The following is a 16551-nucleotide window of genomic DNA, read 5'->3' on the forward strand; positions in this document are numbered from 1 at the left end:
CCTGGAAAGAAAAGGGAACACAGAACACCAAACCCTGGTCTTTTCCTCTTTATGCCCTATCAAGCAGTATTGTAGACATACCAAATTTGACCTACAGGATTTCATGTCCATGCACTACACGATTCTTACAGCTTCCATGGTCTTGGGTGTTGGCGTAGCTAGATACTGCATTCACCCTGAAAACATTCCTGTTCCTTTTTTTGTCTGAGTGAAAAGTGCATTTTTTTTTAAATTAAGATTGTGCCAAGTATAAATAGTGCATTCACTCAGTAATAGCCAAACACACACAAAAAATGGGTAGAACACAATGTTCTCTTTTTAAATTCATTAGCAGGCCTCTAGTGCACCGAATGAGATTTAAATCAATGTGTACAAATTTGGCAATAACAAATCAAACCAGCAAATGCAGGGAAAAAAAAAGTAGAAAGAATGTATTTTGTAAAGCAACATCAAAGCAAATATTTTTGCAACTTCTGAACTAAAACATACTAGAAAGCTGTGTCATGTAGTCTAAACTACCCCAGTAATTTATCTTGTGCTCACCCGCAATCAGATTCATGCCCTATCACAGCAAGTAATTCCTAGAAGGGAGGAAGCAGGAGGTGTTTCATTCCTTCATTCAGCACTATCACATTCAGGTCTGAAGTACTCCCCAAGTCTGAATCCTTCTTTGCTTCCCCCTTCAAAAACTAAAATATCTGCCCTCAGACCCACTATGTCATGTCAGGAACTGCATTGTTTTTCATTAATGAGAGAGTATCTAAGAATGTAAAAGGCCAAAGCAAGGATGATTACACCAGTGCAGTGTGCTGAACAGTCACTGATCTCTCCATAATTTACTAAACTACAGAAGGGAGCAATATGATGTGTAGATATTACTATGGCTATTATGTGACTGTAACAAGAGACATTCTAAAAGCAAGTGGCTGGGAAATACCAGACTCTTATTGAACCCATTAACAAATAAATGGCTTGTGTAATGGTCTCCTTGGTGTAGCTGAAATAAAATCACTCCAGCTCCCATCTGTCATACTTTTTATTTCTTCATATCAACTCTGTGCTGTATTGCAAGTCTGCTAATTAAACCATTCTAAATCTACACTTTGAAGTTCATACAGTATCAGATGCCCAGTAAGGTTAAATTTGACCCAAGTGTTTTCTTTGAAACAACATATACAGAGAAATTAGGGCAACAGGAAGAAGCCCAAAATTGGTGCAACTGACCTGCACAGTGAAAACTAGGCTGTGGCCAGTGATACTTAGGTATGGCTCAGCAGCTCCACAACTAGTGCTGCTTAGGTAGAGTTCATGAGAGGGCAAGAAATGGACAACAATTTAACAGAACCTGCAAATGGTAGCATTAGCCCTGGTTTTTGTTCTGTCCTACTCTGCTTTAAATCTGCAGAACTGCACCTTTACACTAACTCAATAGAAAAAGTCTGATGGATGAACACTTACAGAATTATTTTACTTAATAATTTAAAAGATGCCAGTTTTTTCTTATGTCACCTCTTCCCTGTTTAAATCCATTGCAGCTATGTCTACAGTAACATATAGTGTGTGAAGCTACTAGGAATTTAAGCATGCGTACAGTAGTAAAAGAGGACTAAAGATGACAGCGTCAGGACCTCCACAACTTCCACTTCAGATCACTCTTCAGTGCACTGAACAGGACACCTGCCCCACTCACCCTGCCTGTAAAGGCACACAGCCTTTCCCTGCTTCAAGCACCTGGTACTCTGCCAGGGATACATGTGAGATAAAGGCCTAGTTCCTCCATGCTCTCGTATACTCCCTGGATTCACCACAGGATGCAAAAGGGCACTGGCTGTCAATGCAGCAATATGTGTGGAGTCGCTGATTGACACAGCACTCCGTGGTGATTGTTCCAAGGCAACATGGCCAGCGCCTCCTTGGTGACCAGCACCACATTCCAAAGGACAGCAGCACTGACCACTGGCCACCCACTGCTCCACATCCCACATGTACCATGCAAGAGGCTCTTCCCCTTCTCTCCTAGATATGCACTTCTTGAAGATCCCTGTGAAATATGCAGGTGGATTTGGGCAGAAAAGACACTGAGAAGTATTTTGGGAGCATTTGTCACATGAAGTTTTTTCCAATCCATTCTGATTTTTGATGCCAAGACTAATTCTAGGTCTTTGTGTTTGCAGTTCCATTAAGATGATCAAATAACCTGTCTTTCATATGGATGAATCAGGAAACTCTGAAGACTGCTAAGTTAAATAACATTTAAATATGCAAACAGCTGTGTGCTGGAAAGCAGAGACATTCCTCCTGGGGTAGAACAATAAAAACACACATACCTGCATACTGAGAGTTATGGACTGCTGCTCAGGAAATCAGTGTTCACAAAGAAAATTGTTTGTACCTCCCCTACTTAATTTGTGCTTGTTAGATAATAAATTATGAGCATTTACCTCTCAAAAAGGGTGTAAATCTATGAATGAATGACAATAGGACTTTCAACCACACCAAGCTGAAAAGTCAATAACAAGATAGAGAAAAAAGCCACCAGGAGCATTGACCTGGATCCTTTCTTATTTAGCCACTGACACATCTGAAATCTGTTATAATGAACATGCAAGTGACCCTACTTGCCAACTGTATTCTGTTTTGAAAGAAAATCAATAAACATTTCCAGTAAAGTCCATGGGGTTTCAGCACATGCTCCACACCTTTACTAAATCAGAACTGTAAAAGCAAGTATTATTAAACTGCACTCAGAAGAGACCTTCATTACAAATGAGTTTTCCTAATATTGAAAGAAAATCTCAACCATCCCTACTTAAAATGAGAGTAGGGAAACTAAAAGGAAGAAAAAGGCTATTATTCATAACACAGCGACTATGGTTATGCTGCAGTCGGAGGACCAATTACATCCTGGTTACGCTTTCCAACTCCACTAATCCATATAAAAGAAGTGCTCGCTACATGAAGGGTAATTGCAGTGTAAATACAATAGACTTTATGTAACTAGATACTGAAAAAGAGCCTGTGTTACTGAGGTGGCAATAAGAATTAATTTGGACGTGTCATTAACCTTCAAATTCTTTGAATCAGTGATAATTAGGATATAGAAAAGCATAACCAAAAATGTAATTACACTGTACTAAGGGCTCAATTGTGCAAGTATTAAGAGGCTGCTCATGGGAGTAACTATGCTTGAATATGAACTGAGCATGACCAAATCAGGCTGTAAAACACTACTGTGGGTTTATAAGGAAACAACATGGAAGTGAAAAAAAAATAATTAATGACATTTTTCAGATGTAAGAAGCACACTGATGGATTTCTGATATCAAAAATCATTCCCTTATATTACGTAGCTAGTGGGGTCAAATTCTGCCAAGAAAGCCCCCCTTCCCTCTGAATGCATGTTAGCTGTAGCCATTGAAATGGCTGGTCTATCTCTCCTCTAGAACATTTCAAATCAAGTATACAACGAGTGCAGACAGGACTCTGTAACATGAAAGTGCTAGTGTTCCCTATGTGCATCCAATCTTTGTTGATTCCTTTCTAAGAGGTACTACTAAACTTCTCTGATTACCTTCTGTGAGCTATGACAGCTTCCTAACTCTAGACACCATAATGTTCTTTTGCACACAATGACAAAATTGCTTCTTGAATGCCTATGGAAAGCCAATGACATACTGAACTGTCTGTTCAATTGCTAAAATAACTCCCCAGTCAGTGTAAAAATTTGAATTCAAAGACTTGTGTCTTCATGTTAGACCACTACATGATGTTGGCCTACACCAGTGGCAATGTATGAGCACATATGCAGGCAGGGTGTGGACAGCCTGCTGCTGTTATGAAAGAAATCCTGCATCAGGGACAACCCAAAATGGGCAAGTACTTCCAACAGATAAGAAACCCACAGAGGCCACTTTCCTTCCACAGTTTATGGATCATTTACTTTTTTCAGAATTATTCACTTCAAATGGTTAATCAGGGAATCCACTCTCTTTTAGCAATTGTTTCTTAGCATACATATTTTCTACTAGGTGTTCTTTTAAATTGGAAAGGGACCATATGCTGGCAGAGAGAATTTTGTATTTGACTACTTCCTTCCAGCTGAGTGAATATTTTCAGTTATTTCCCATTCTCATTTTGGCTTGATATTTTTTCATTCCTGAATGCTTTACCTTAGCAGGTAAGAGGGGGAGATGCATACGGAACATTGGTGGTACTAATAATGCTGCTCCTTGCCTTGTATTGGAAGGCAGCTGCAGCTGGTGGAGCTCTGGCTACTTCTCAGCTCAAGATAAGGAAAGGGGATTTTCTTGCTCACTTTTAACAAAGTTAAAAGCTCACTCACCTAAGCATACCCGTAGCTTCCAGAGAAGTGCTGCTTCCCTCCCTGGAAACACTGAGCCTTTCAGGGTACACTGCTTACACTTGTTAAAGATATACCTGGCTTGCATTCTTTGCTGTGATTAATTGCAGCAGCCTCATGTTATGTTTTCCATAAACTTTTTTTAACCTCAATTGCTGAACAGTGCAGAAGCCACTAGAAGTTTCTGTTCCCTCTTTATTTACTGTCTGTTGAAGTGTAATTATACCTACACCCTCCAAATCAGACTTTTACATTTGTTCCATAGCAATGTCCTAGAAACATGGACAGTTTTAAAAGTCACTTACCACAAAATCAGACATGAAGTGAAAAAGAAGACACAGGTGAGATTTTAAAAACCAGCCTTCCAATAGAATAAGAGATACAGCTGCTTGTACATGCACACTCTCATCAAATCTCATCTTGCAGCGTATGTATGGAAATGAAGCAGAATCCTTCATTATCAAACACTCCTCGGGAGCCCACGCTCTGACGTGACAGCACATAATGCAAATATTTACAGCAGGAAGTCCTCAGGAATGATCAGTCACCACCAAATAGCAGCAGCTTCTCAAGCAGTAATTCCTGCTGTGGGAAACTCAGCTGAGGCAGCACTTCCACACAAACACAACAAAGAGAAGGTCTCTTTCAATAATCAGCTCCAATTTACACAGCTTTTCCCACAATGCCAAATGTATCTGACGAGTCCCACCATGATCTGTGAGACAGAAACCCTGGCATGAAAGCTCCAGAGGATCAATCAGCTGAGGTTCTTTGCATCTAATACACAGTGAGTGAATACTCCCAATTTAGTGAAGACATTTGTCCTGAGGCTAAAGCATTGATTCTCCACTTACTGCCTTTTAATTGTGATGTATCCAATTTATCTTTTCAGCCTATAAACTCTTAGGGAAAAAGGTTCTTCTTCTTTCTTCTACATGCTCTTCTCATGCCAGCTTTATTTTACTGCACGAAAACCTTGTTCAGGTTGAATAATTTTTATATTAACAATACAACGCCTCCCTACTGCTAGAATTAATTGCTGTAACCTGCATTTCTTTCTACAACAATGTCTGATGCAAAGTTGACACAGTGGTGACAATATTATGAATAAATGAAGAGTAACAAATACAGGAACATTCCAGATGTTGTGAAAATGCTCTTTGTTACTGAGAAAACAGTTTGCTCATCCATACCATGGTAATGTTTATGCTTTAGTAGTATAAATGCCTATGCACAAGCAACACTGCTTTCCACTAGTTCAGAAAAAAAAAGGGGCCGGCCAGGATGTTCCTTTTCTTTTTTTCCAGAATTGCAGTTGTTCTTTTTTACTGTCATTACCCCCAGGCCTATCTGCTGCCCCAAATTCACATTTAAGCTTCTGCCATGTATGAATTGGCCAAAGTGCACAGCCCTTCATTCCCAAATATTCAAGCCTGATGATTCACAGGCAATAAAATGTGACAGGACTTTTCACCAACAAACGAACTGCAGGGCATCATAATCAGCAGGCAAGGCAGCTCTAATAACTGGGTTACAGCATAAGGAGATAAACTCAAATGGAGCAGAACATTCATAAGACAAGAAATGTGAGATGCTACTCAGGCTAAAGCACCACTGGTGCTATACAAAGACAACCAACTTACACAGCAGGGTTTGTTTTTTTTTTTTTTTTTTTCCCTTTGGAAGCAGGATTCCTTTCAAATCCCAGTTAAAGACAGTCTCAGCAAACAAGAATGGCAACCGCTTACAGCCCCCAGCATGACTACTTCCAGCTTCTTTTCCCTTTCCAATTGCAGCAAACTGCAGTCAGACAGACAATGGAGGATTCTTTTTTTGTTGCTGTTGTTTTAGATTGTGGTGTTAGGATACTGCTGGCTATCAGTGTTTTCAGACTCATTGACAGGACACACACCAAGCAGCCAATATGCCAGCTGCTGCCCCTGATGCAGAAGCTGCCATGCACTCGGAGGCTTGGACAGAACCCACTTGGGTGGCTCTGGCATCAGCTGCTGATGAGTTAGTGCTAGCAGTAAAAACACTGTCCCCAGAAGGTCACCTGTCCTCAAATGCTGCTTCTCAAAGGACACCTGCTCTGGATCTTTTTCCTAAGCTGTGCCAAACAAAACATTTGCTTATGTAAAAAACACAAAGCCTCCTTCCCTCTGTCCCCCTACTGACAGCCTAAGAATCAGTGAATTTATGACACTATCACTACAATGGCAAAACTCTCTTTGGTTTCAAAATACTTCAGCCTTGACACCCACAGTAAGATCCCTAATGAGATTTCCCTCTAAAGCTATTTTTTCTAACACACTTAGGTCCATCAGCCACTGCTTAATCTCCTACTGGCTGCAATAGAGGGTCAATTTCTAAGCATGGCTTCTTTCAGAAGGGATCTGCAGGAAACTGTCCCAGGATCTGAAGAAAGCTTCCTCTGAGCAGCAGAGGCCCTCTCTGCACTGAGGCCACAGCAGTCAGAAGACCACAGCTTTTGTTGGTACTGTAAGAAATGTCATGCCCAACACCAGGAGTTCGGGCAGTGCTCGGAACTCCTGGAGCAGTGAAGACAACTGAGGAATTTGATACATTCCCCTCCATCAAGAAGGGCCCCATGTGTAAAGTCTCACTAGGGTAAGAAGTGTCATGGACCTCAGATAGCTACAGGCCATGGTGCTAGAGTGTCATGGTCCTCAACTGATTGCACAAAATAGTAAAATCACAGTCAAAGGTGAGTGTTTGCAGTTCTAGAGATAATGTCTGCATTACTTTGCATGGTAATATCCAACTCCCAGCAGCAGCTAGTGCAGAGGCCCACAAAAACCAAGAAAAGAGTAGGGCTGGGCAGATCCCTTATTATCCCCTTCCCCACCTTTGCAGTGGGAGTAACACCATTTGCCAATGGTACAGGATGCTATAAAACATGCAAATACTTCAGTAATAAAGGTTGGACATGTACTGCAGAGAGGCAGATGGAGAAAGCCATCTGATGGTGTCAGCTGGGAGTGGAATTTGGAGGATCACACTTAGCTGAAAGCCTTCACACAGTCAAGAGTCAGCCAGGTATTTTTTTCCAAACTCTGAAGGAGTTTTCAAATCTATAGCACTTTTCCCTCCTCTTTGCACTCATACAGAAGGCTCTGTCCAAGTTCATACTGCATAACCTTTGCTGCCATTTCACTGCTTTTGTTGTCTTCACTTAGTATTTGCCTTACAATGGACTAAATAAGTCATGCAACAAAATCAGAAGAAGAAAACAACAGACAAAAAGATGCTGCACCTACAGCACTGCTGGCCTCTGGTCTGCAAAAAAAACCCACACAGGCTATTTTGAAACCTAGAAGGGCAGGAAAAATAGAAGATTACAGAAAAAAAAAGCTATTTCCAAGGACACTGGCTGTGTCCTCAAACAGAAGACCATTATCTGACACCACTTTTAATAATATTTTGGTTTTCAGTTGTGTACAGTAAACGCAACTAAAGGCAGCCCTCATCTGATTTCTATAAAGACCATGAGTACTGCATGAAGAGGATTTTCCTTTAAACACAAGTCCTGCCTTGGCTGAAAGTGAATGCCTGTTTTTATTTCCCCATAAATATGTATGTAAAGGTCTCAGTTAAAGAACTTGGAGAGATTACCTATTTGCATATTACAAAGGCACAGGTCCTCAGACATTCTTCTACTAATTTCATACATACTGCTGATACTTAATAGCAAAAGAGTAACTCTTCCATACTAGACCTGAAAAATTTGTGCAGTTGGCTCCAACTTAGGTCTAACACATGGACAGGAATGAACAAATTCCAATCTCTCAGCATAATGGTATTTATTGCCTGGGTTGGCTGGCTTACCTTTCAGAGAAAACAGGGACTAAATCAATGGCAGACATTATCCCACTAAATTACAACAACTGGGAAATCAGTAACAAGTCCTGGGGCAAGAAGACATGACTCACTCACTCACAGGCTAAAAAGAACTTTTCAGCATCCCTCACAATGAAGATATCCAAGGCCACATCCTAATGTTCTTCTGAAGACAGCTAAAGGAAACTCTCCAGGCTCTAAAACTGATGAATGGCTTCACCATGAGCACATCAGAAAGGTGCAATGAGACAAGAATGCCTTTTAGTCTTACAGGATGTGCCAGCAGCCCCTACCCAGCATCTAGTTTGCAGCTATATTGTGTATCAAAAGAAGGCAAAGATAAACCATCAAAAGTCTTTTCATGGCTCAAGGGTGAAAAAATCAATCCTCTCTGGGTCTGGTGGAATCAGATACAGCCAACACACAGCATGGGAGACTTTTCAGCCTTTCTAGAAATATTAACTTTGGACTGGGAAAAAACCAATCAAAAACCCACACCAAAAAAGCAACAAGAGCAGCAAAACCAAACAACACTAAAAAAAAGGCTAAAAAATTAAGTGATGTCTACTGAAACTGACATACACCCACAGGTAAGACAGTTCTCTCCTGAACCCATCTTCCAGACTAAACAATATCTGAACTAGTCTTTTTCTTATGCTGGTTGGAATACAACTTCTCAGCTCATGCAGGTCTCTGCCAAGCCTGGCATGCAGTAAAACACTGTCAGCAAGGCCAGGCAAGCTTTGGAGGTCATCAAGTCTCTTTGTGGGCTTCTAAGAGATGTTTCACTCTCAGGGTGATAAAATTTTCCAGTGCCAGACAATATATATAGCTTTTTAGAGCTATCTAAGCCACAGAGCTTTGCTAGGCTCTAGCAAATCAAAATTGCTCTCAATGAAGCCTCAAGCTGTCAAAAATGATGTTCAGGTCCCAAGTGCCTACTTCTTACCACTGATGGGGGCATGTCACAATCTGCTTGTTCCTGGAACTCAGAGGCGTTGCTGTAAAAATGCTCATTTTGAAAAAGTCACTTTAAGAGAGGAAAATCTCTTCCCTTTCTGGACACTTATTGTATTTACTGTCCAAGCATCCCAAATCCTCTACAGATATCATCCAAATCTCACAGCACCCAGCAGAGAGAAGAGAACTTAACAGAACAGCATACAGCTAGGATGCAGGACTTGCCCCAAATCAGAGAGGTTATCAGTGACAGATTCAGAGCTGAATCTACATTCTCTTGGCATCCAAACCCACATCCTCATGGAAAAACTACCCATTTCTCTGCACCACAATACAATGAAGACCAAATATGTTCAGTTTTGGTATAAAGATATATAAAGCAGGCAGGGAAAGCAAGGCATAGCACAGTGACAATAGAACATACATGATAAAAATAAACATAACTTACAGGAGCTGCATTGTTTTTAACTGTCACACTTGGAGTTGTGGCTCGTAGTGCCCCGCTCACTCCATGGTAGTACTTGAAGCAGATCTTTGTTTCAGCTAAAAAAAAACCCAAAAGGGATATTTAGGATTAGAAAAATTGCCAGGGGTAATCTGCATGATCAGCTGCAGCTCACAGGCTGGCAAGTAGCTGAATTGCAAATTGTTCATTCTGGCTGGATGGCACAACAGGATACCTCCTGGCCCTGATCTTCCCCTTTGTCAGGGTGAAATTTGGAGTTTGGTTCATGGATTTAAAACAGTTAAAATCCAAACCTCTTCTGAGCAGAAGTTACCACCGATATACCTTAGAGCACCTGCTCAGCATCCTTTAGGAAGAAAAAAAGTAGGGGCATATAAATCTTCCCTGTTCAGACATACCAAGCACTAATGTGCAGAGAAATTTAGGAGCTTCCTTAGGACAAGGTTGCATAGCTGCTCATTGACAGGTTTTACTGTGCCAATTTGTTCTGGCCTTGGTCAGGGCAAGGATGTAGATCTCCACATATTATTAACTGCTTTGACAGTTACTACATTAAAGCATTTTTAGGAATAGCAGAGTACCACCAGACCCTGCCTTAGTGTATTTCCACTGACTTCTAAAAATCTAAATTAGGTGAGGGACACAGGGAAGGTCATGATTTTTGACACTCATAGTGCTGCTTTTTGCCACATGCATTGGCATTCAAATAAATAATATTGAGGGAAACTCATCTCAATAACTGTATTGAGGCACAGAAGTGAAAACAGTTTCTTGTTAAACAGTCCCTCACAACCCACTTTCCTGTCTGCTACAAGAAGGAAAGACAGCTCCAGCCAGTTTCTGTGTTGGGTCTGTGACTACAAACAGACACAAAGTGCTATTTGCCTACCTGCCTGGAACTAGTGACTTGCTGAAGCTCATCCTGGCCTGCCTGCTGGCATGCAAGAATTTTCTTCCACAGTAAACTAGATGTGAATTAGCCTGGTATGTGCCTAAGTACAGTTGGGACCCAGCAATTATCCAGTGTTACATGTGTAACAGGTATGTTTGTGGGATCTGAAAAATGCCTGTTTAAATAAAAGCAGCTTTCACATCTTCTAGTTTTAACTGGAAAATGACATGGAAATGTTCATCTGTTCCAAGATTTTCCTTAAGACCTTGCTTTGCAGCTGCTGCTGTAGCTCAGGGAAAACACCAGCCTTTGCTGGCAGAGCCACAAAAACGCTCACTGTAACTACAGTGTCTATATGTGAAAACAATAAATAAATGCCATTTATGTGTTTTAACATACAAATTGCATTGCAGTTTTAATACCAGTAACAAAATTACTCAAATCAGTGCAGCTGTAACAAAAAATATTAAGAGCTGAGACTGCAACCACAGATTATGCTGCTGTGATCTACTGTTTGTAGATCCAAGAAACAACGATGTAGCAGTCCAGGTGGAAGCAAAACGTGGGATATGAAAAGTGGTGGAGACCCTCAAAACTGCAGGCCTGAATTGCTTACCCTGATACCTACACAGGAACATTGGTCTAAAGAGAAATTCTGGTATTTTTTGAAAGACCAAATAATTTTAAGGGTGCAAAGCCTTCCCAACTTTCAGATGTCACTTGGGAAATGAAAAGCAAAGAGGTGATGTTCCCAAGTAGTTTGAGCACTACTCAGTTTCAGGTGGCTTCCTAGTCTTCTAACCTGAGGAATGTGCAGTCCACCAATGAGAAGCACAGTACCAGCACACTTAATCTCTGAAAATCATATTTTCCATCCTCACAGCCTGTTCTTCACCAGACAACCAGGTGCACATTTCGCTCATACAGTGAAATTACAACCTCTCCCACTATATCCACAATGTGTACATGTGTTCCATTTACTTCACAGCATTCCATAAGAATTGGAGCAAAATTCAGAGTCCTTCAGCACGTCCACGAGGGGCTGTGGGGCCCATCCTGGGGCTGAATTCATAACTATACCCCCAAATGAAATTCTGCAACTTTAAGAGATTTACTTGAGCTGTCAGTACAGCTGAGCAAGCGACCCTGCTGTTGCACCTGGGAGCAGCAGTTGTTTCCTTTTGGCAGCAAAAGAAGTTGGATGAGCCTGTGGGACAGAAAAACTGCAAGTCCAGTTGTATTTTCACATTGTAATTTTCTCTACAGGACTTTTAACAGCTCAGCAGCTAACTAATTTACTCACTGAGAGGACAGCAAAACCTGAGGATATCACAATAGCTAAAATATGCAGTTCTCACCAATTATTCAAATGTTAATTTTCTCCTCCCCTGGAGATTTTTAGCTGCAGTTTGCATGGAACACTGAGAACTAGAATAAAAAGAAGCCTTAAAAAAATATTAACTTTTGTAGTTTATAAAATATAACTTCAGCTATTAGCTTGTATGACAATGTTCAGACCCCACAGCAAGAAATCATGTCATAGGTTGACAAGTAGGAAATCAGTTACCACAAGAATCGGGAAAATTTTAAAAGAATCCATTTAATTAAACTAAAAGTATTAGAGAGAACAGAAAGAGATAATATATCCATATGTAGTTAATCTGGATTTTTGTATCATTTTCAAGGACAAAGGATAACTGAAGATGACTGAATATGTATTTGGAAAGAACCATGTGGTTATTACAGGATGCTCTCAGTTTCATATATTTGCAACCAAACTGCCCACATACAGGTGGAAACCACAAGAAAGCAACTCAAGAGAGATGCAAGTGTCACACCCAATCCAAAACAGTGGCACCGCTGGAGTCATTCATCAAGCAATGGTAGAGGTGGTGATTAATGAACATCAAAGATTTCATTCAGAGAATAGATCTGAAAGAAAATGTCTTATGGAGGCCTTCAAAGGTTGAGAAATTGCTCTAGAAGCATCAGGGGAACAACATTTTCTTTTTTCTAGATTCCTCTCTCCCCTTTTTGCTCATATTGCTTTCAGATTGAAAATATTATGCAAATGTCTATTTTCAATGGAGAGATGAAACTTCAGCAAGTATAAAGCTTGCAAAATTATATACAATTTCTTTATGTGTAAAAATGCCATTAGGATGCTAGTTGGCCATTTTTTGGCCATGAGCCGTTCTTTACAAATAACATTGTTGGTGCCATGTTTTTCACTGCAACAGTGTCGTAACACTCTAATCCATCTGAAGATTGCTCTTGCATTCCTGAATCACCACTGAGACATTTCCAAAACAGATGCAGAAACCTGTGGGCTTGGTACCATTGCCTCTGCAGATGAACAGAAAGCACTGGAAGTATTAGTAAGGCGGTGATATAAATTGATCTGAATATTATCCAGCTGGCATTTGTAAATAATATGTAATTACAGAGACTGTTTGGATTGCAGTCTTGTAGATTAGCTTGTTCTGAAATAAAGGAGACCATTTAACTCTGTCCTGCTGCTCTAGCTACATGGCAGAGTGTACAGGTCAGGAGCAGGTGTTGTCCAGTTAATCCACAGTTATAAATAAATGTGCACCATTGTAATTTTAATCACTAATTATTTAGAGATCACTGGACCCAGCAATGAAGTTATGATGTTGAAGTCAGAAAGTAATGAAGTTAAATTCTTCTTTCAATTAGCAAAAATGTCAGTGAAACTGGTAAATCTTCCAAGAGATGAGATGCCTAAAGATGCTCGGAAATAGTCATGCCCATGGCAACTACCAAACTACCCAGCAATTCACATGGATAAAGAACTAAACAGCATTGTACTCCCTTTACACCAGGCTTGGTATCTCCATTTGTGCCACTTTTGGCTGGAGTAATTTGCTTCACAGTGGCTGGTATGGGGCTGTGTTTTGGATTTCTGCTGAACACAGGGGTTGATAATATAAAGATGTTTTTGCTTTTGCTGAGCAGGGCTCAGACAGAGCCTTTTCTGCTTTTTGTATTGCCATACTGAGGATTAGACTGGGTGTGCATAGAAAAGAGGGAAGAGACACATCTGGGACAGGTGACCCAAACAGACCAAAGGGATATTCCAGACTACATGACATCACACTCAGTAAATAAAGTGGGAGGAAGAAGGACAAAAGGGGGAATGTTTGGGGTGATGGTGTTTGTCTTCCCAAGCAGCCATTATGTGTGATGGGGCCCTGCTCTCCTGGAGATAGCTGAACACCTACTTGCCCACAGGAAGTGGTGATAGAATTCCTTGTTTTGCTTTGTGTGTATGGCTTTTGCTTTCCCAACTAAACTGTTTTATCTCAGCCCATGAGTTTTCTGGCTTTTACCCTTCCAATTCTCTTCCTGATCCCACTGGTGGGGGAGTGAACAAGTGGCTGTGTGGGATTTTGCTGCTGGCTGGGGTTGAACCATGACACCATCATACACTGACTGTGTTACAGCTCTCTGTTGCAGTGGTATAAATAAGAAAATCCCTAGTTGTATGCTCAGATTCACCACTGTAACTATTACAGATGCACAAAAAATACAGCTGCCCCAAAGGAAGGCCCTCAAGGCACAGCAAGGCAAGACAATCAGAACCAGGCAATAGGAGGGGTGATTCTGTTTTCCTCCTTGGACCAAGCACCTGTTTTGGGCCACACAGGTTATAAGGAAGGGAGGGGAACTGAGATGTACTTCATCCCTGGACACAATAGAGACCACTCTCTATTCAGAGGAAAGCACTGAGAAGTTTGACTTTTTCCAGAGAACCTCTGTCATGGGGCTTCATCTCTCTCACAAGGAAAAAAAATTAATTTCACAAAAATGATTTCACTATCAAAGACCTGAGTTATCTCAGTTACCAAATCAGTTCTGCAAATTAACTGGAACATTAATTTACCAGCTGAACATTACTCAGGCAATAGTTTTCACTGCCTCTGTAACCATCTAGCTCCTGAAAACACTCAATTCCTTATGAAACTGAAGTGAGAGGAGATAAAATCTAATAGGGTCTGCTGATGAATTGCAACTGGAGGTATTGAACGTTGAAAGTGTCTCCAAGAGGTTTCCTAGTTCCCATCATCCAGCTACTTTTCTGTCAGTGTTATTTGTCCTGTTGGTTTATTTGATACCCTTTCCCTTTAAAATACTTCCATTCCTACTCCTTCAGAGTTATCAAAATTGTTCTAAATGCCTTCTCAAAAGTTCACTTGATCTTATAATTAATTCTCTGTTCCTTGCTTACTAAGGTCAACCTGATCTCAGAGGCTTAGTTTTCACTTAAAGGTGGTTTTATTCTTTCAAATATAAGAAAAAGCTCTGGCAAGATGACACAATTTCTCTTGTTGAGCTAAAAAAAAACCCCAGAACACCCTAACGACTATTTCAAGGAAGGCCATATTCTTTGGGGGAGGCAGGAAGCATCAGCTGATGTTTACTAGGAGCGTGTGATGCACCTGGGACATTTCAACAAGCTTGTTGTGATTTACTCCCATGACACTTTTGGTTTCAGTTAAATAGATGAGTTGACTAAGCATTAGGTAGGCATTTCTCACTGCTGTAAAAGCCTCTCAGGGAAGTAATACCAGTCTTAAAAACTGAGTCATTTTTGATCAATTCAATCTATTACTAAAGGAGCTGTTGTTGCTCTTTTGGGCAAACACTGTGCATAAAAAATGAAAGGTGTCAAAACCAGTAATAAAAAGGTAGCTGTCTCTGGTAAGTGGTTGGGAACCAAGTGAACCAAATCAGACAGTGAAGCAATTAAGTTATGAGTCATAAAGTTTTCCCTAGAGAGGAGCCAGAACTGGAATAAACAAATATATGATACTGTGCTACAATCAAATCGTTGTGGTACCATCCTGAATTAAAGCAGCCACAGTGATCTCTAGAAGTGGAGACAGCTTGTGTCAAAGTGAAGACTATGAGTCAGTGGAGGGGGTAGAACTGTTTGAATACAATAGGAAAACTAGGAGAGGCATACAATGGGAAACCAAAACAGGGAGAGATTAAAGGCAGTTTATATGCAGAACTAAGTGACTAAGCAATGTCTTTGAGGGGAGGGGAGGAGAGGATTGAGATTATAACAAAATCCCTGCACAGAATGGGACAGGGGAGAAAGCAGAGACTACAACTGTGTAGTCTTGTGTAAACAAGACTAAAAGAGACTAAAAGAAAAGAAAGCAGGGAAAAGGAAACAAAGCAAGGAAAGGCAGACAGGGAAAGAGTAAGACAAAGTTTAAGATGAAAGAAAGTAATTGAGACCTTCAGGCAGCATAAGCAGCACGATGTAAACTGTATCAGCAGCTACCTGTGAAACCTGATGTGCACCTCATGTCCACCTCTCATGCTTGACCTCCCTTCTCTACCTGCTGCTGTGTCCAGTGCCCATCTCCTCTTTATGAACATCACTGGAAGCATAGAGAGGAGGTAAATTGTGCAACACAAAGAGGTGAAACCTAGCGTTCCTGCATCTGAATGAGCCTTTCCCTAAGCATCAATAGTTTTTAGATAAATTTTGGCATTTTCTCATGATATTGTACCTGCCCTGTCAGCAAAGAATGAACACTCATAACAAAGATAAAGGTAAAGTTATTAGTGGCAGATCTAATTTGTACTTACAATGTTGATACATGGTACTGCTTATTTCCATCATGGAGGCTTGCTGCTGCTCCATGCAAACACTGGCTCTTATTTCTGCTGCTCTATCAGAAAACCTGCCTTTTCCAAGCACTGGCTGTCTCCAACAGGCAATGGTGATACTACAACCATCAAGCTGGTTTGCTACTCAGCTACCTATGGACCATACATTTCCTTAAGCTGTAGACTGCATCTCCTCACAATATTTGTTTAGTTCATAACCGCCTATGGCTTTCAAAAAGTGCCACAGTTTTTAGACAACTAACAGTTCAGTAATCAAACAAGGTCTAAACAGATGTGTTCTTTTAATCTGTGTTGCAGGATTTCTTCCAGTTTTCTGATGGCTTTTTCCTTGCTCTGCTCTAA

General features: G+C 40.7%; 1 protein-coding gene across 2 annotated transcripts in view; it reads right to left on the bottom strand.

Moving 5' to 3' along the window:
* HECW1 (HECT, C2 and WW domain containing E3 ubiquitin protein ligase 1) overlaps positions 1–16551 on the bottom strand; it is a 248077-nt gene that overhangs the window by 108433 nt on the left and 123093 nt on the right. The window contains exon 4 of one of the 2 annotated variants that reach the window (XM_053971604.1): positions 9630–9724. The exons of the other annotated variant lie outside the window; for it this stretch is intronic. Within the exon in view, the coding sequence (XP_053827579.1) occupies positions 9630–9724 (95 nt within the window). The remainder of the gene's footprint in view (positions 1–9629; positions 9725–16551) is intronic. 2 annotated transcript variants of the gene reach the window in all.

Source organism: Vidua macroura, chromosome 1 (assembly GCF_024509145.1).
Source record: "Vidua macroura isolate BioBank_ID:100142 chromosome 1, ASM2450914v1, whole genome shotgun sequence".
Taxonomy (NCBI): domain Eukaryota; kingdom Metazoa; phylum Chordata; class Aves; order Passeriformes; family Viduidae; genus Vidua; species Vidua macroura.